The sequence below is a fragment of the Pangasianodon hypophthalmus genome, chromosome 12 (genome assembly GCF_027358585.1).
Source record: "Pangasianodon hypophthalmus isolate fPanHyp1 chromosome 12, fPanHyp1.pri, whole genome shotgun sequence".
Classification (NCBI taxonomy): domain Eukaryota; kingdom Metazoa; phylum Chordata; class Actinopteri; order Siluriformes; family Pangasiidae; genus Pangasianodon; species Pangasianodon hypophthalmus.
In genome coordinates, this window is record NC_069721.1 from 7,626,393 (window position 1) to 7,646,975 (window position 20,583).

At 39.3% G+C, this 20,583-nt stretch overlaps 1 protein-coding gene across 8 annotated transcripts in view; it reads right to left on the minus strand.

Annotated features, from left to right (window-relative positions):
• The window catches only part of ank3b (ankyrin 3b), a 166,609-nt gene that overhangs the window by 87,808 nt on the left and 58,218 nt on the right, over positions 1-20,583 (minus strand). For 2 of the 8 annotated variants that reach the window (XM_053238475.1, XM_053238476.1), the window contains exon 1: positions 14,465-14,861. The exons of 4 other annotated variants lie outside the window; for them this stretch is intronic. In XM_053238475.1, the coding sequence (XP_053094450.1) occupies positions 14,465-14,581 (117 nt within the window). In that variant the 5' untranslated portion in view covers positions 14,582-14,861. Of the gene's footprint in view, positions 1-14,464; positions 14,863-20,583 lie in introns of those variants that run through there. 2 more of the 8 variants (XM_053238442.1, XM_053238488.1) reach the window with 2 other exon arrangements.

Sequence of the window (20,583 nt, forward strand, 5' to 3'; positions counted from 1 at the left end):
AATATGTAAATGAGGTTTGCTTTTTGTTCTCAACAGCCACTATGAGTTTGGATCGCAGAAGCTCAGACTTAAACAAATTCATGTATAATGATTATAGGCAGTGAGACACATCAAAAAAATTGTTTGAAAATAATATGAATGTAAAACATAAGCCTGTAGATATGAGTGTGTCTGCAGTTTGTTAATAAGTTAAATGTGAATAAACTGGAAGTGTCACAGTGGAAGTGTGAATGCATGGCAAATATCTGACACCAACTGTACTGTAGTAATAGTAATTAAGTCTAATTGAGAAACATTTGGATTGTTGTGAGATACTGATGCATAATTTAGAAGTGCCTACTCATTATTCTGATTAGTAAATGGTATAATGTTGTCTTTAATCAACAGGTGTCTGCACATTTAATACATGCTCTCCAGTAATTTGCACATTCTATCACTGTGACTTTCACAGACGTGTTATTTTGCTCATATGAAAGCCGCAGCTTTCTGTAGACCCTGTTAGTAAATATGCTTTTTTTTTTTTTTTTTGCAGGTGTTATGTTTTTATTCATGCAAAAAACCTTTAGTAAATCAGGGCCTCAGTGTCACTTTCTTAAGCACAGCTACATTAGGTGTACAGTAACTGTAGGTGTACAGTTAGAGATGATAGCTCATTTTTTCCATGCACAGTGTGTGTTAGTCATCTTCTACCCATGATAAACCATAAATCATAAATCATATCATATCATAAACCTAAAACAGAGTCCTACCATTCCTGGAGTGGAGTGTAAATGACTTTGCATAACACTTCCACTCAGCTTACACTGTTATATAATTAGGGTTGATTTTTACCGCTGTCTTGATTGGCCCTTGTTGTTGTGTATGAGAAGCTTTTAGAGTTTCAGGGCATAAAAGCTCATAAGCATTAGCTGTGGAGTCTCCAGGAGACTCCCGTCAACACAGCAACAGATTAATGAGCATCACTCAACCAGTATTAGCTTACACCCCGGACCAGCAGGGTTAATGAGCAATGTGTAATACCAAATTATTAACATTAATCTATAATTAGGAGCATATATGCCCCATATAGTGCACCATAATGTTGCATTTCAGACATCCAGCTTTACTGAGGAAAAATGCCATTGATCAGAATTTTACATGTGCTTGTACTTGTGTGTACCTCTAGAAACAAAGTTATCTATTACACAGTAAAGTACATGGTTATATGCGTACAGCATCTGTAGGCACCTACAAGTTTTAATCTTCAGAAATATATAGATGTTCACTAATAACCAAGTTTTCTTTATGAGTCCAAAACCATAAATACTTGTGAGACTTAAAAAGATACTTGCAGTAACCTAATGTGAATTCATTAGATGTTTTTAACATTTAATATTTAAACTGAATAACATGTAGTCCTAGATGTTCCGAGATTGGTCAAGAGTACAGAAGCTGGCGGGTTGTTCAGAATTCCTTCAGGAGCTGACGGTATTTGTCAGATTTGCTTCAGGAGTGGGCAGGAATGGTCAAAATTCCTTCAGGAGTGGGCAGGATTGGTCAGATTTCCTTCAGGAGTGGGTAGGATTGGTCATATTTCCTTCAGGAGTGGGCAGGAATGGTTAGATTTCCTTCAGGAGTGGGTGGGATTGGTCAGATTTCCTTCAGGAGTGGGTGGGATTGGTCAGAATTCCTTCAGGAGTGGGTGGGATTGGTCAGATTTCCTTCAGGAGTGGGCGAGATTGGTCAGATTTCCTTCAGGAGCTGGCGGGAGTGGTCAGAATTCCTTCAGGTTTGGGCAAGAGTGGTTAGAATTCCTTCAGGAGCTGGCGGGAGTGGTCAGAAGTTCTTCAGGGGTGGGCGGGAATGGGGAGTCATAGCACAGTCCCACAGCCACCTCATGGCTGATCAAAAATGCTAGGGCTGCTAAGAAGTAATTCATTTCAACAGATTACTTTCCACAGTCGGCATGTTGCAAGTCTGCAAATGCAGCTCGTTACTTCTATTCATGTTTAGCCATATTAGCATGCCTGAGGCAGTCCAACACACACATACACCCACAGTTGTCTAGTGATACTGATGGGGAAAGCTTCTGCAGTGCTTCTGTCGCATTTGGGTACAGTGTGACCCAAAAAATGACAGTGCATCTTTATTAGGCTAAAATGCTGTATGCATGACATTTACAGCTGCTACATTCCAGCAGGCTATAAAACTGTTTTTGAATGTAAAATAAAACCGTCCAAAAACAGCCTCTACGCTGACTTGCCTGCGGTGATTTAAGGCAGATTTCAAATGCAGTCAACATGGCTTGTGTATCGAATACAAATCATGAATCTGATTCATTTGAGCGTGAGACTTGATAAATCATGTGACAAAAGCAGTGTGCGTGTTTGCTCACAGATGGACCTTTCATGGTTCAGTTGCCCCCTCTGGAGCCAATCAGAGACCCTGGCACCTCACACCTCACTGTCCTGCAGACGTGCGCACAGCTACACAAACGAGCTTGCAACATGGTTTATCTGGGATGTGCTACCAAATATTTGAAATCAGTGCTTGACATTCTGAAAATCCCCCAGCAAATATTCCACATCAAATATCATCGTCACTTCAAAGAATAAAGCTAATAAGGCTTTGTCACAAACCCTGAAGATGTTCTGGGGCCAATTTGAAAAAGGCTTTTGTCTCATTCCGAAGTGACAAAAGAATACCAGGATTGTGAATACTGACTCATTTCAATTAACTGTACTACTGAATCAGTTTGGGTATCTCAATATCACTTCCACATCACACACAACTTCTCATTTTATTACTAGTGTACTATTTTTTATTTGCACTATTATAATTATTAATTATTACTTCTCAATTTCATTCCACAACATTTACTTGAAAACTAAATGTGTATGGTGTCACAGTGAATCATTGTATATCATATTTATGGTGGTGCAATAAACATCTTAGGTTAAAAATCAAATCTTTCCTTCTTTTTTTATTTTATGCCTATCAGTCCCAGTGAAGGAAGAGTGGCCTCTGTGTCTCAAAGCTGTGCGTACTTAAGGATGCTACCAGAGAATTTCACAAAGGAGAACGACTGCAGTAAAGGTAGAGGACTAGCTATAAAAGGCAGGAACCTGAGAGCATAAGGTCAGTCTTTCCTTAGCAATCAATGTCAGTAAGAGGACAGCAGCTGAAGGTAGACAAGGGGGAGGGAACTTTCTTGTTAGATGATGGGTCAGTCAACTGGGCACACACACCAGATCAGTTGACTGTAATTAAAAAGGCAAAAAAAAAAGCAGGTATGATAAACACCAGCATCAATCAGTAAAATATGTCCAGTGTTAAAACATTAATAAATTTGAGTTTATAATCATGGAGATTAATTATTTATTAGATGTAATGATAAACTCTGGTCACGATTCAATTCAATTCACAATACTACGTTCATGATTCGATTCAGTTTGATTCTCAATAAACTTGAACAAAATTTGAATCAAGAAAAATGATGACTGAAATAACAGATAATAAAGAATGCAAAACAATGTCCCTTTTGTCTGTATAAAACTAAATAAATCAAAAATTCCTATGAACAGAGGTTTAATATTGTAAACAAAATGTACTACAGGTTCATACATATCAAAAACTAATAAAATATTTATAAATTCTCCCAAAAATTTGGGTTGAATAAACAAAGCGTCTGACGTGGGGACTGAAAATGATTGACCGAAACATAATGAGCTCCATAGCAGAAATAGAGCTCCAAAGTTAGCTAAATTGCCCGATTTCTGTGGCCACTTTCTCAGGCACGGTAGATCACAGAGGTGAGGAGATGATGTTTAAAAGCTGCTGACAAGCTTGTTTTAACAGTTATAACATGGTCATGTAACCGCACTACATATAATGCATGTTGGTATTACAATCATGAGCTATCGGGCTATCGGCCACTTCACTAGGGCCGATTATCTCGCAGGGTTCATGAACGAAAGTGATAACATGAACAGTGGGCTCTCTATTTCATTTTTACTCTACAAGTTGCACAGATTGGGACTTCTGGTGTTCAAAGAGTGCAGTTGCATTACATGCAGAATTAATAGAATGCTGCTATTGCACGTTTTCATGATGAACGTCGTCACATTTTTTTGCATTAATTATGTTGAGTCACACTAATTCATCTACATTACATTAGTAGGCTAGCTCATATGGAGTTGTGGGTTTTGTTTCTGCAAAGATAGATTTTTGTAATAGTAAGATTAGCATAAGCTTTCTTCTCCTTGGATTTCTGGCCATTTCTAGAAAAGTTCAATTGCTTTTTATCTAAAGCCAAAAAAAAGATATGTTAAAGTTGCTATATCTAATACCTGCTATACCAACTTCTACATCATCTAAACCCACCATTATAAATTGGCCACTGTACACGCACATGGATGAACACACCTGCCACAACCAGACTGTCACATTATCCTGTGTTACTGCCACATCCATGCACTTCACTGATTAGTTAAGTGGAATTAGACATGTCATAAACACTGACACAAAGATACACACATATAGTTCATATTATAGTTCATATAGTTCAGTTATTATGTAAGAAATAAAAGATGTCTGGCATGCTGTTATAGGAAATTACTGAAGACTGGTTTTAATAATCAACCACGAATTTGCCAACACTAACAAATTTTATTAATACAAGAATGACATTTATAGTTACATTTAATGTGAACTGTCTATGAAACAAGTTAGTTCCTGTTATCTAAGTTGCAGCTTTACTTCAGACTGTTATAAAGCACAGACACTGGAGCCTCCTTCCATAAATGCTATATAACCATCTCCTTACAGAAAACCTCACCATATCAACAACTGCACATTTTTTAATCTGTTTATATGGAACATCTACCATACCACGTCCTTATGCAAGATGTTACTATAGAAATGATCATGTATTAGAATAAACACATAAATATTAACCTATGGTTTGTCTTGCTATTGTCAACTATTGTCAGAGCTGCTCTTACAGAAAATGAATGAACACCTTCTGACCGATCAGATTCAAGAATTTTCAGCAGCACTGTTGTATAAATGAAAATAGTCAGTAATTCCCACTACTACACTAACTCTAGAATAAATTCTGCTCAATTATCTTCAAACTAATAAAGGTAATGGTGTTTTGTGGAGCATACGCACATATGATGGCCACAAACCGCTGATGATCCAGAATATGATCTGATACTCTATTTAACTGATATGGATATCACACAACTAGAACACTACACACCTGTATATCAATACAGTCCTGTATATGTATAAATTTCCATATATACTGTAAATAGATACTTAACCATAAGAGAACGTTGTGACTGTTGGTTCAGTCTCGGAGGATGTTATGTTGTTGTTGCTTTTAATTGAAACATTTCCCTGCACTACAATCTATAAGTAATTCATAAATATTTGTTTTCCTTTAGTTGCAAAGCAGCAAAGGCAATAGCAATTATGTAATTATAGGCCTTGTCTAAACTGTTGTTTATTCTGGTTGTCATTGTCACATTACCACATGACTACATGGTTTCAGGAGCACTGATTTATAACTGTGATCAACTTTTTAAAGAGGATTTATCCCATGTTACTCAGATGATTTTTTTTTCCAAAATGCAGCATTTGAAACTGAAATCATATCAAAATATAAAACACAATAGCGCACTGCATTATTAAAATAATCCTCTAAGGTGTGGTGTGATTCCAAAGCACATTCCAAAGTGTTTTATCCAAAGTGTTTTAGCTTATAGCACAGCAATTTGCCAATGCTAACAATTATTTATGTTTACATGCTTCTTGATGATAGAATAAGACAGAAAAATGCAGCTTGTTACTGAGAAACGGAAAAATGCAAAGCCCTCCATCCTGAAGACTTTCTGTGGCAGAAAGCTTAAGGAAACAGCTTTACCTCTGATTATTACATAGCTCTGACACTGGAGACTCCTTCCATAAATGTTATATAAACAAATGTCTTATTACAGAAAACTTCAGCACATCAACATTATTCATCAACATTATTAGACTTAGATTATATACGTGGCATGTAATTTCTTTACTTCTTTATAACATTAGTTGTTGTGATATTGGTATTGATGGTATATTTTCTATTTTTTCTTCTGTAATCCTGTTTGACAAATATACTTTGAGAAATTTTACCATATTAACCATATTACCATATTAAAAATTAAATTTTACCATATTACCATATTAGTGGTAATGAGACTTTTGAAGTTGTATGTGAGCAAGTCCGGGAGAAAAGAAAGGCTGATTTCTGTAAAGTGCCAGTAGAACAAGAAGCCAGGGATGTGTAGCAGGAGAGTAGACGTGATTCTGTCTATAAGACAGGTATTATACAGGACAAGATGGAGTAATGGACAGTAGAGTATCTGATTACAGTAGATCCTTACAGAGGCTGAGACTCTCAGCTTATCAGCAGGAGTTAATGAAGACGCTACTGTAGAGGAACACATGCCTCTTCAGCTCACTCTGACTGCTGATGAAGAACAGAACAGGACGAGTAAATTAGGCCACCATCTCTCTCTCCCTCTCTGGTCACTGCAGGAAACGCCCGAGACAGAGAGAGACATTCAGGAGATCAATAACTCTCTCACTCCACAAACATCACGCTCAGGATGAGTTATGACCAAAGCCCACCAAGACAGCTAGCGCTGCCCCTCCCCTTCACTGCAGACACTGAATCACATCAGAGATGCAGCGCTGGACTCACACAACAGACGCATCCTTTCATTTCACTATCATAACTCTGTCCAGTCATGAAGCTGCACGCTTCATGCAGGACTATTCTTAATACAGACCTTATAAAGTCATGCATCTCGGTCGGATTTACAAATCCTAAAAACAGGTCTTGTCTTAGGCATGTAAGAATAACAGGCTGCATAAATGAAAGTGTCTAAGGCTCTAAAAATGCTAAACGTGATGCGTCTTCACCAGAATAGTTGTTAACCCTTAAATGCATATTTAATACAAACTGATATGATTAGTGCAGACTCGTTCTGATACATTATCGTTTCTATAGTAACAGGTCATACACATGGACTTGTGTGGCGGACGCATAAAACTAAGCCTAATAATAAACAGATTATAAAAAAGTGTGTTGCTCTTTAACAAAGACGCGTTTATGTAACATTTATGAAAGGAGTCTCTGGTTTTCCGCCACAGTAAAGTCTTCAGAACAGACGACTTTGCGCTTTCTGGTTTCTCGGTAACATGACAAGCTATACTTTTTTGTCTTATTAACTTATACCAAAACTTATGGTATATCATAGGTCATAACAGGAACTAACTTGTTTTGCAGACTTTCCACAACATTAAATGTAAAATAAACAGATAAAAAGTATGAGTTATAATGTCGCTCTTTATTACTGAAGAAAATGTAATTGTTGTGGTATAAGAAGAATAAAACATTTATGGGAAAATAAGCATCACTCTGCTCTGTCGTTGGTTATTTCCCTATGACAGCATGCCCTGTGTTTTATTCCTTAAATATTTTTTTATAAGGTGTTGGGCCACTGCAAGCCACCAGAACAGCCTTCGGTACACCTTGGCATGGATTCTACAAGTCTCTGGAACTGTACTGGAGCGACATACACCCTTCCTCCAAAAGATATTCGTTAAGTTACTGTTTTGATGTTGGAGGTGGAGAGCGCTGTCTAACAGTTAGAAAAATAATAATAAAAAGAAATTACGTTAGTCTTGTTAGTGCACCTGGGCCTTGATTGTATCCTGTTTAATGGGCCCAAGAACAAATAACAGGAAATTATCTGTCACAATAGAAAGCTACCATGGTTGCCATAGCAACACTACGCCCTTCACGCCAAACCTCACAGTATTGTACTTAGTATTAATTTGTGTGTGTAAAAACAATATATTTTGTCTATGGTAGCTGGTCTATGGTTTAGTATGGTAGCTTGTGGCTTTGGATGAATCCCTAATCACTGTTTGTGTTAGTGTGTGTGTGTGTGTGTGTGTGTGTGTGCAAAAACAAACCATGAACAAGGACAACCTCTCATTTGTGCTAATCAGAGCCCTCTGAAGAGCCATGATGGGGGGTGGGGGGTGGCATGTTTATGCTTGAGTGTTAAAACAGAGGCAAAGACTCATTTCAGAGTGGTTTTGTAATGTCACTTCTAATTTTACCTCCTCTCTCTCTCTCCCTCTCTCCCTCTCTCTCTCTTGGTCTCTCAGTTCCTAACCATTTATCCCATTAACCAATCTTGCAAAGCAGCATCACCTGTGTGAAACCCCTACAGAGTTAAAATGTCCTCCCACAGGGTTTACACCATCCAGTTAGACTCAGAAATATGGTTTGTGGTTTCCTCCTGCAGGATTTGCTAGACAAGCAGAATGGAAGTGCCGTAAATACAAATGAACTCTGTAAACTCTGTAAAGGATGATCATTCCTAACTCTTTTCTAACTATATACCTTGTACATATGGAATATTACTTAGTAGTTACTAAACAAAATGTCAAATTGCGACAAATTGCTCGTGTCACTTGCAGTCTCTCTGTTGTTGTCGCTTGTGGGCTTGCACTGTGCAGCAGATTAGCAGATTAGCTAACTCCACTAGCTACATACACTCACCAGAGGCACCAACAATCTCTCCTTCCAAGCTTCTATTTTTCTTTATAATGTTTCTATTTTTCTTCATAGTGTTTACACTCATTTTATAGAGGTTGTATATGACAAAATTTGTCATTTCATTATATTCAGTAATGCTGTTTATGAAACCTTTATAATTTGGTACAAGCAGTGGCTAATATTAGTTCTGATGTTCAAGAGGAAGCTTAGCCTAGCTAGCCTAGCTAGCTAGCAAAAATCCCCTGAGGTAACTCAAGAGCTAGCTGTCTACACTGGCACCAGCATGGTTGTGTCATGGCTCTTGATTTTTGAAGCAGCTAGCATTGAAAGCAAATATACCTCATGTCCTTAACTCTTGCAGTACTCTTCATTCAGAATGTTGTTACAAGATACCATGACGAGAATATTGTTTCTCATGAAGGGAAGTGTTGTAGTATTGAGAAACAGCCTATGATTCATCTAACAGAATGAGACAGAGGGGATGGAGACAGTGGAGATAGAGAGAGGTTGGGGAAGTCAGGTTTGGTTTCAGGAGGCAGGCGATTACCGTCAACTCTTTGGCTGCCTCTAGTGCTTTTCTCTTGTAAACAATGATACGACTGTGGTTGTGAAATTGATTTTGTTATCACCACCTGCTGCAAAAGTTCCAGCGCACTGCTTACTGGATATGTGGAAATGCTAAAATGCAAAAATAAATGTCCCAGTATATTAGGAGCTAAATCTAGAATTAGTTATAGCTTTAGCTTATAATATAGACCTCATAATATAATATCTACATACTCTTTAATTTAAAAAAATGTAATTGTAGGCAAATTGCAGTTGTATATGAGAAATAAAACACTTCAGAATATGCTGTTAAAGCGATATAATCAATATTGAAATGGGTTGCGGCACACCACCAAGTCATTGATTATATTCCTATAACAGTACACTCCATTGTGTTTTTTTTAAACCTTACTTAATGACTTGCAAATTGTGATGTGTTTTCCAAGTGCGATGAGTCCTGCTTTCATGTCGTGTTGTTCTGAGTTCACATCATGTGCTTTGGTTTACGTTACTGTGAGTTTTGTTTCTGTCCTGTCTCCGCCCCTGTCCTGTCACTGTTTGTTTATCCTAATGTGTTCACCTGTTCTGTGCTAAGTCTTTGATTTTGAGGTTGTCTATGTATATCCTTGATGTTTTAGATTTATTTATCATGCCTATTGTACTTTAAGTGTCTTGAGTTTTCATTTTCTGATTTTGGATTATACCGTTTTAAAGTTAAAGTCTACCTGTGCTCTGACTCCTGCTTGGACTTTGACGATAATTCTTGTATTGCTCTAAATAAAACACAATGAATTCACGCAATTGCGTCCACATCTTACAATAAAGCTAACTTGAATTGAATGGAATTATAACCATTAAAAAGGGCATTTAAAAGGGATATCAGTGTTGAAGATGCAGGAATTATTAAAAATAAGCTTGATCTATCAATTATATGAAAAATACATTAATTCTGTAAAATATTTACTCAGATGAGGTAATGAGTTCTGCCATAAAAGCAACATTATGGTAATAAGACACTCCTCCTGAGGAAGATAAAGGAGATTCCAGGCTGATAATAAGATTAATGGATTTCATTTGGGAATGAAGCAGAATGGCAAGTCCCAGAGTGGAGGGAAAGAGGGAGAGAAGGAGAGAGGGAGGAGCCGTAGAGGAGGAGAAAGAGGAGAAATGGCCTGAGGGACAATGAAGGAAGCTGGAGAAACTGAAGCTAAGTGACGGAGGATTAATGCAGTTGTCTGGTGTGTTTGCTCGGCGGACGGTTGGGGGTGAAGCTGCTGGTGTGAGGATTTAGGGCCTGCGAGGGGGAGAAGTGTGGCAGGAAACAATGGTGCACTTGAATCTGCCCACGTGTGAGGAGGATGAGGAGATGATGGAGAGAGAGAGAAGGAGGGTGGGAGAGGGAGAGAAGCAGGAGGAGGGGTGGAGTGAAGGGGGGGAATGTAGGTGAAACGCAGCAAAAATTAATTAACAGCAGGGGTTCAATTTTCCACCATCAACCCACTCATCCCCCATTTCTCTCTCCCTCTCTCTCTCTTTCTTGCTGTCCCTCTGTCTCTCTCGCTTTTTCTGTCTCCCATTTCTCTATTCCCATATTTCTACTCTATTTCTCGCTTCCTCTCTCCAGCGACCGCCTTTTTCTCTTTCTCTCATTCTTTCTCGCTCTCTCCCTTGCTTTCTCGTTATCTCTTTCCCTCCCCCTCTGTCTCTCCCTCTATCTCCTTCCCTGTCTCTTTTAAATTTTTTCTCTCTCCAGCCATCTTTTTCTCTTCCCATCTTTCTATATATTTTCTCTTCCTTTTTTAGGTACCTTTCTTTTCTCGCTCTTCTTTTTTCTTTTCTCTTATTCTCTGTTTCTATCTCATTTTATTTCTTTATTTTTCTACCAATCTCTTTCTCTTTCTGTCTCTATCTCTCTTTTTCACACCCTCTCACTTTCTCCTTTTTCTCTTTCTTTCTACATTTCCTTTCTCATTCTGCACCTTTCTACCTATTTTTCTCTCTCCCTCTCTCTCTTTTATTTCTCTTCCTACCGTTCTTTCTTTCTTCTTTCTTTCTTTCTTTCTTTCTTTCTTTCTTTCTCTCCCTCTTTCTTTCTTTCTTTCTTTCTTTTACTTGCTCTGCATTTCTACTTCTTTTTTTCTCTGTCCCCCTCTCTTTATGGTCTGTTCTTTCTCTTCCTACCTCTCTCCTCTTCTTTTATCTCTTTCTTTCGCTCCCTTTTTCTTGCAGTCACCATCGTTCTCTACCCTTTTCTTTCAGCTATTCTCTCCCTCTCTTTTTATCTCCTTTTCTCTTTCTACCTTGTCTTTTTACCTCTCGCCATCATTCTTTTCTTTGCTCTCTCTCCCTCTCTCACCCTCTCTCTCTCTTTCTCTCCACTTACATTGTATTTCTCAGACTCCTTTACCCTCTAGTGAGGCAAAAACAAACCAGTCTAAAGTTGAGCAGCTGCGAATTAGGGATCTTGTTCACGTGGCTTTCTGGCAGTGCCGGGATTGAACTTGAAACCTTCCTCTCTCTAGAAGAGAAAATTTGGATTCATATTTATCCATTTGGTAGATGCTTTTAACCAAAGTGAGACAGGATCCAATCCAAAAACTGAGATCTGTTATCAGATTTCTGATGTCTGAGAAAACAGAGAAAGCACGAAAAACATGAACGCAAAAATTCTCTCTGCCACCTAAAGAGTCCCAGATCTCAGACAATGACTGAAAATTAAGTAATATAATAACATATGTGTAATATACAACACACATACACACACACACACACACACACACACACACACACACACACATACCAGCAGACATCTCTGAGCCTGTTTGTTTTCATTTGCACCAGAGAAAGTGAAGGAAGGGCTGCCGAGTGCCAGGAATAGCAGACTGGAGTATAGATTTCTTCTCCTTGTGTGGGACAGTCACCACATACACTCACACACACACACACACACACACACACACACACACACACATATACATACGGCAACAACTATATCCCAGGCTGCTGTGGATGCAACCTGCACATCTGAAGCCATGAAGCACATGTGTCCGTCTCCATCCAAGCACATAACACCCTCACCTTCATCTCACCTCAGACGAGAGTGCTAGCACTGGCTACACGCATCGATTCATCACATGGCCACGCCACTGCAGTCTAGCAGGGTTTTTTTCTGGACCAGGCTATAGAAAAATATAGAATTTTCCGGACCACTAAACATACATAATACAATTACACAACAAGAATGTGAGAAATGGAGACCATGCCTTTAAACTCCAACCTTCCTAGCTAAGTTCCCCATATTCGCTTCTTGTGAAGTTTCCAAACACACTCCTGTCTCCTCCTTACTAATGAGTCGTACCCAAGACTCTTCAGAACTCCCGTCCAAGTTCTCCTCCCTATTACAGTTGCGCTATCACTCCGGTTCCACTATCACTCCCTTTTCTCTAAACAAGAGCTAGTTAATGATATAAATGCTGAAATCTGATCAATATCGCTATGATGATGAGATGTATTCCTTAAATCTGAGCTTAACAGGTACCAGAAAAATGCTGATGTTATGGTTTTATTTGATTTCCAGTGTGCTGCATGGAGGGTGGAGATGTGATGGAGGAAGCTGTTTGACCTTGATGCAGGAGCTGCAAGTGTTATAACACCTGTTTATTGGAAGCTGATGCCGCATATTACATTTGAGGTCAAGGCGTTCTAGACTGTGCGTAAACACACGCATGCACACACTTACACAGATCTATATGACAGAGGTGACTTTGGCTTAATGTGAATGACAGGCAGTGAGGCGACGACCGCTGAGGACTGAACACGGTGTCCCTATAAGGACTTAACCTCTCGTCCATTCAAATGAGCACCAACACTGACTAGCATCAGCAACAGCTCATTTTCAAACCAAGTTTATTAAATAGAGATGCACTAATCTGTTTTTTTATTTACAAAATGATATCTGAGCTCTGAGGATGGCTGATACCTGAAAGAGATGATGAGGTGGCTTCGTTTGACATTATTTTCATTCAGATAATGATGTGCTTAAGATGGAAATAACAATCCTGAATAAAACTACTTGACTTGTCAGTCAACATGACGCCTTCAGACTACTGATAAGAATACATCACTGGATCGTAAAATATTTCAAATCCGATCTATTACCTATCCAGCATTTCAGGTCAATTTTGGGTACAGCACAATTAATCAACCTGATAGAAGCAATATTAGCATGCATGGGCTAGTCATAATCTAGGTGTTCATAGAGGATATGTACTGCATCAGTAGGTATGGTTCTGAAATGAACACTAAATATAAGCGATGTGGAGGCTGCGGGGTTCTGCAGAGACGTTGGTGAAGATTTTCTACAAGGAGCGTGCTCTCAGCCTGCATGAATAAATAAAACCCTCCTCCTATAGCGCACGCCACAAAAATGAACCTAGTATCTAGGTTCTTCAAGATGCTTCTAAGAGAACAATTGAGCAGAGCAGATCGGTTCTGACAAAAGAAGCACACACATGGTGCCATTGCTGGTAGGAGGAGGGTGGGGGTGATGGAGCAAAACACCAGCCGGAGACACCGCTGGTGTTGGGGATTAAAGAGGACAGCAATGAGCAGTGTGTCCAGTAAGGCAGATTATAACAGACAGGTAGGATGGATGGGAGAGAGGTCATAAAGGGAAATGAGGGAAAGGGAGGAGGGTCAGGACAGGGTACGCTGTGGGGGGGCAGGAGTCTTTCACAAAGCCCTAGGGAGCGCCTGTGTCTCCCTGGAGTCCAAGGCATTCACAGCTTATCACACCAGCCATAAAGCATGCATGGAGGAGATATCGGTAAACGTCAAAAATGTACACGTATTGCAATACAACACCAATACAAGAGGAAGTACAATGAAAATAACGGCAATATAGCACAGCCATTAAAAACTATTCTTAAAATGTCCCTAAAGAACATTCTGTTGGGAAATAATGACTAATCTTGTTAATCTGGTAAAAATCAATCTCTAATAACTAATTTAGGCAGGTATTCTGTCTGTACTTGGAAATAAAAGGGTGAGAATAAATATGCAGAAGAATCCTCTATTGTGTTCTTTCTTTGTAAAGCACATGCTGCTCCTATAAATAAGTCCAAGCCGCAGCATCCTTCACTGCAGTCTCACAGGTGATCTTCTCAAAAAAGAAAAAAAAACCCACACAATAGGATTTTACTGCCTGTGGACAGCCCACCACTATCTGTGTGTGAGCTGATGCCCGAAACTACCATAACAACACAATGGAATGTCCACCCCCCTCCTGGCCGTGTGCCGGCCGTCTTGCCCTGTCCGTACCTTTTTCTTGCCTTCCCGAGACCTCTTCCTGGACCTCCTCTTCTTCTCCTTCTCTTCTTCAGCGGCGGTGAGCTCCAAATCCGCTTTCTTCTTCAGCTGGGATGCGGCGTGCGCCATGCCTCAGAGGGGTATCCTCACGATGAAATAATAAAATAATGTCCGAAAATGGAATAAAGATCTTGCAGAAGGAAGACGACCCCTGCGTGATGGAGGGATGTATCTCTCACTGTCAGAGGCAAAAATCAATCTTTTCTCGTGCTATCCGCAGTTGGGGTGATTTAAGGCTGTATGTGTACATATATGAGAGCATTTTTAGGGACATGCTGTTCTCCACTTGGTAGATTTCTTCCTGGCCATACCTGATCCCATCCTCACGGTGGGTAGCAGAGAGAGAAAGTGAAGGATGGAATGAGGCTGAGAGAGAGAGAGAGAGAGAGAGAGAGAGAGAGAGAGAGAGAGGGAGGGAGGCAGCTGGGACACTGAGAGGCAGTCTTGTGCTTGAATCCTTCACCACCAGCTGGAAGTGCATAAGTGTGGGGAGGGGACGGGGTGGACGGGGGGCTTCTGTGCAGATTAGCGCACACACAGAAACACAGGTGGGGGGATGAACACACACCAGCTCTGAGCAAATTGCTTTATGTGAAAACAATCATGCCGTGCCAGTGTGTGTTGCTCCATGTCTCACGTTGATGCAAGCCTCACCCATCAAGAAAAAATAGACGATATCCTATATAATCGGCAGCCATTATGTGCCTATGTGTGTATTACGTCAACTGCATTCACATGTCTGCGCTTCGCTCCACACGGCACCTGAGCCCATGATGGAGAACTGCAGTCTGTGAATGTTAATGACGCGGCACGGGGCGGGCTGAGGGAAAGAACGCTACACTGCCATTGGTTGCCTTTGCTCCAGAGCGCACCACGCGAATCACAACACACGGTGGGATAAAAGGAGAGCGGAAACAAACGAGTGCGGTGCAGAGCCAATCCACTTTTTCACACCCTGTCCCAGACTGCCTGCCGTGTCCGAAGCTGAACTGTTGCTAGGTGGATGCCATCTTCCTTTTATCCTCCTCTTTTTTGGAAGGGGAGCTTCAGCAGCGAGAGCAGGATAGGAACAGATGGAAATTTTGAGAGTCATGACGCATGTATCTGACTGCTTTGTGCCTCATACAGAATGTACGAAAGACATAAAGAGCAAATGAACAGCCTAGATAGAAGAACAACCCTCACATGATTATAAAGTTTATGATAATGAACTGGATCAGGTGTGTTGGGACACAGTAGAATGGAGGGAAGGAAATCTGACCATCAACAGATACCATCAACATTCAATTATACCAGGTTATACATATAATAATGTCATGAAACGTGTCCATGTGAGAGGAGAAACTCAAAAATGGTATTTCTGTGTTTTCTGAACGTCTGCAATGTAGTGATGACCGAAAAGAAATATGTCACACTCTAGACTGGAAACCAAATGAATCCGCCGCCAACCCAGGAGCCACCATGAACCCACAATCCATTCCAGTCCGGACATTAGCTCGCTCTCACTCACCTGCCTGTTAAACTCACCTATTTCCTGTTAACCCTCATCTACTTCCATGTAGTTATATCAGTTCACTCACCACCTCTAGTCCAAATTTCTCTGCTGATCTGGATTGGTAATACTAACATCCATCTGCCTGATACTGAAACTAAAAAACAAAAGCAGTGTGCTGTGTTTTTTTATACATGTTTTATGCTTTTGACAATTAAAAAATCATTTATTAAAATCATTATTTAGCTACGAGATGCAAAAACGTCCTTCTAATTCCATTCTTTCAGTAGGACATATTCTAGAAACTGATCTGACAATACAAATAACATAAAAGGCAAAACTTGTGACCGCAGTATTATATGGTTCTACCTGGCATTTTGGTTGAAAAGAAGTATAATCTTTATAAATAAAATCTCCAAACCCTCAGATAATCTTATATAAGGTTCTATCTGCTAGTCAATTGCACTGACAAAAGAAAGCAAACTCGAAATGTCATTATGGCAAGCCAGAGGAAAAAGATGGATTATGTATGCTTGATGAGAGAAAAACAAAGTGTGCAAAACAAGACTGGTCTTGGTCTACTGTACTGACTGGTCTTACATTGTATGGATGTATTTCTGACATTTAGAAGGTTTTGAGTGCAGCAGAATGCTAATATTGTAGCTAAAGTGAACTAACATTCACATTAAATATTACAGATATTAGTTAGCTACACTACATGGTCAAAAGTTTGTGGATGCCTAACCAAACATCCCATTCCAGATTTAGTCCCAATCTGCTGTTATAATAACCTCCACTCTTCTGGGAAGGCTTTCCACTAGATTTTTTAGAAGAGCGTTAGTGAGCTAAAGCACTGATATCAGGCGAAGAGGTCTGGTATGTAGCCAGTGTTCCAGTTCATCCCAAAGGTGTTCAGTGGGGTTGAGGTCAGGGCTCTGTGCAGGACACTCGAGTTCTTCCACTCCAACGTTGGCAAACCATGTCTTCATGGGCCTCGCTTTGTGAACAGGGGCATTGTCATGCTGGAACAGGTTTGCGCCCCTTAGTTCCAGTGAAGGGAAATTGTAGGCAATTCCTTACTTCCAGCTTTGTGGCAAGACTTTGGGAAAGACCCACATATGGGTATGATGATCAGGTGTCCACAAACTGTTGGCCTTTTTGGATTTTTCCAGTTACATTAAAATTATGTTGAATGTGGTAATATATTGAATACTGTTCCACCTAAAGCAAACTGCAAAAGCACTGCTGTCGCAAGCTATCTGACTGACAGCAAGAAGCGAGAAGGAACTGGTCCTAAAAAGCAGAGCTACATCTCTACTGGAACTTCACTTTTAAACAAGTCTCAACTTTTGTGGCTGAAAAAAGTATTTGCTCCGAGAGAATTTGGGCCAGTTTAAATTTATTTGAATATGACTATACTGTTAAATGTTTTTTAAGGCATGTTAAGGTATATCTTGCATTTTAGAGGTTAGTAGTTTAGCAATGTAAAACCTACAGCATGTATGTTCATAATGTGGTCTTATTAGACTTAAAATGTCTGTGATTTACAGTCCGCTCCATAATTAATGGCACCCTTGGTAAAGATGTGTAAAAAAAAAAAAAAAAAAAAAGATTATTATAAGATTGATCATTTGTGATAAGGTTTAAATTGACTTCAATTAAAGGTTCTGTTTCTCTCAACTTTTCAGATTACGCTAATGCACCACAAAGACATTTTATCACAACCGTTTATGCACATCTTTCCCATGGGTGACGATAATTCTGGAGATGACTATATATCATTTATTTGTCATTTAATGTGACTGGTGGATTATTTAATCACTTTGTATGGCTTAAATTTGATACACCACAACCATGATACTGGACCGTACAGTTATTATACCATAATTTTACATGTATTATCTGTTCTATCCCTATTTGCAGGAAGAAATACTCGCCTGGAATTAAGAACCGCTGATGTACTGTATATGAAAAAGGAAATTATATGTTAAAACACCTTAACCATTAATTTTTATGATTATTACTTAACACCAGAAGGACCTGTGCTTTTTCAGCTACATTCAAAGGTAAATGTATGAGCAAAAAAAAAAAAAACCTAGCAGTGTGAAGGTGCCTTCATGATGTCATTCCTTTGTTATTTCTTTACTTCATCTAAACAAGCTAATGTGGCTAAGAATGAATTAATACTAGAAATTTAATATTATGCAAAAGTTCCACACTAGTTTTATTGATGGTTAACCATATGAGGTAATGTTGCCTTCAATAACAGTGGCACATATCAGGAAAAGTCCAGGGACATTAGCACTTCTAAGCTATCAAGAACAGCCATCACTTACCTAAGAACTGCACTTCAACGTCACTGATACCCCGACTAGAATGATCTAGTTGTCTTAACCACAGAGCCATTTCTGTCCCTACAATCAGTATGTCTTACAGTAAACTGCGGCCTCCTTCTCCATTTACATATGTAATAAATAGAGGCTTCCTAAAAAAAGATATCAAAATCAATTCCTGGAAAAATGGAGCCTATTCTAAAAATTTTCACTCACAGAGAATCTAGTGCTAATAAAGTAAAACAGATCAAAAACATCAACCTGCTAAAAAGCAATCAATTTCTATATTATTTTGCCTGAAAGCATCAGCGCTCTTCAGTTTAAAGACAAATTTAACCTTCATGGTCATCTGTCTGCCCAAAGAAGATATAGGAACAGACTAAAATGGAAGCACTGATGAGAGGGTTAGATGATCTTAAAGGAAACTGAAAATTGATTTTACACTCACAGCTAAGAGTGGAGCTAAAAGAGAAGATTAGTTCAGGTTAAACCTCGATAAACAGAGTATTAGGGAAAACGTGGCATTACAAAGCTGGATCAGTTTGATCCTTACTGGCATGGATTGGGTCCACTTGTCCCCTTAGAGAGAAGAGTCACCGCAAATGAATACAAAGTTCTTCTGACTGATCACCTTTATCCTATGATGAAATATTTCTATACTAATGGGAGTGGTCTCTTCCAGGATGACTCCGCCCCTATCCACAGGGCATGGGTGCTCACTGAATGCTTTGAGGAGAATGAAAATGATGAAAATCAGATACTGTGTCCTCCACAGTCACCTGATCTCAACCCAAATGAACACCTATGGGAGATTTTGGAGTGATGTCTTAGACATTGCTGTCCACCATCATCATCAAAACACCAACTGAGGAAATATCTTTTGGAACAATGGTGCTCATCCCTCCAGTACCATTCTACAAAATTTATGGCAAGGTGCACTGAAGTTGTTCTGGAGGCTTGTGGTGGCCCAACACCTTACTAACACACACTATGTTGGTCACCTTTAATTTGCACATAATGCATGGCAAATATATAACATGGTAGCAAATATAACATAAGATGAATCCCTCTAAATTCTGCATCCTTAGAGAAAAAAAAACATATATATATACAAGTCGCATTAAGGTACCAGGCAATTTTATTTGGCGTAATATTTGTAGGTGTAGTGCATTTAAAACAGCACTTCAGAGCTCCTTGTTATTATAGTAGTGTATACCTAGTGTAGGTTTTGTCCCTTTAGTGCTACTGTGGTTCAGCACTGTATTGATTGCTTAAAATGATGAATTTAATTCCTCTGTCAGGCCTGGAAAATATGTGACTGTAAGGACAGCCTAAAGAAATATCATTACACTGTGTTTAATGCTGAAACTTGGTAATTTATTTTATAAGTAGCTTTGTTTGTCTAAACACTACAATAATGCTAACTTCTGCACCATGGCTTTTCACGGTTGTGTTAGCACCAGGCTTGAAACATTAACAATTAGAGGAACTAGCAGATTGGATTAAGTTTCTAGAGTTCCATGCCTATAAATAAAAATAAAAAATAAAAATACTAATTAATGAATGAATTGATTGATTGGATGGATAATAATAATAATAATAATAATAATAATAATAATAAATCATTTTTCCATATAAGTCCTGCAGGAATTAACTGCGTCTATCTCTCCATTTCAGCCTTATGCATATCATCTTCCTTTGCTCAGAGCTATTGTTCTCGTTAATGGCCTTTCCACCTCAGACACCTTCACAAAGACACACACATTTTTGTCTTACTATCTTCGTAAAGACCTTCCATTGGATATTTACTAATGCAGCTGATTAAAACTCAATGCTGATTAATGATTAATGCTCAAACCTAATGCTATGCCTAAATCTAACTCTAACCTTAACATCAAGGACCAGCTAAATGTCCTCCTTGTCAGATAATCCTATCCTTTTGAGGACACACAGCACTAGCTCATTGGGATGGAATGAAGCAGCGACAGATAAGGAGCTGTACAGCTTTCTCGCAGTGATCCATATGGGCACAAGCTCTCACCCCCATCCCCATCCTCACAGTGTGCAGTTCTCCTACATCTGTCTGCGTTCTGTTCATCTCCATTCACACTGCGTGGACAAAGCTGGGGCACATCCAAAACGCCAAATGCAGGGGGGTCTCTCTCTCTCATACACACACACACACACACAAACACACACATGAATATCAGCCTGAACATTTATATTCAGCTTATTCTTGTTTAGGC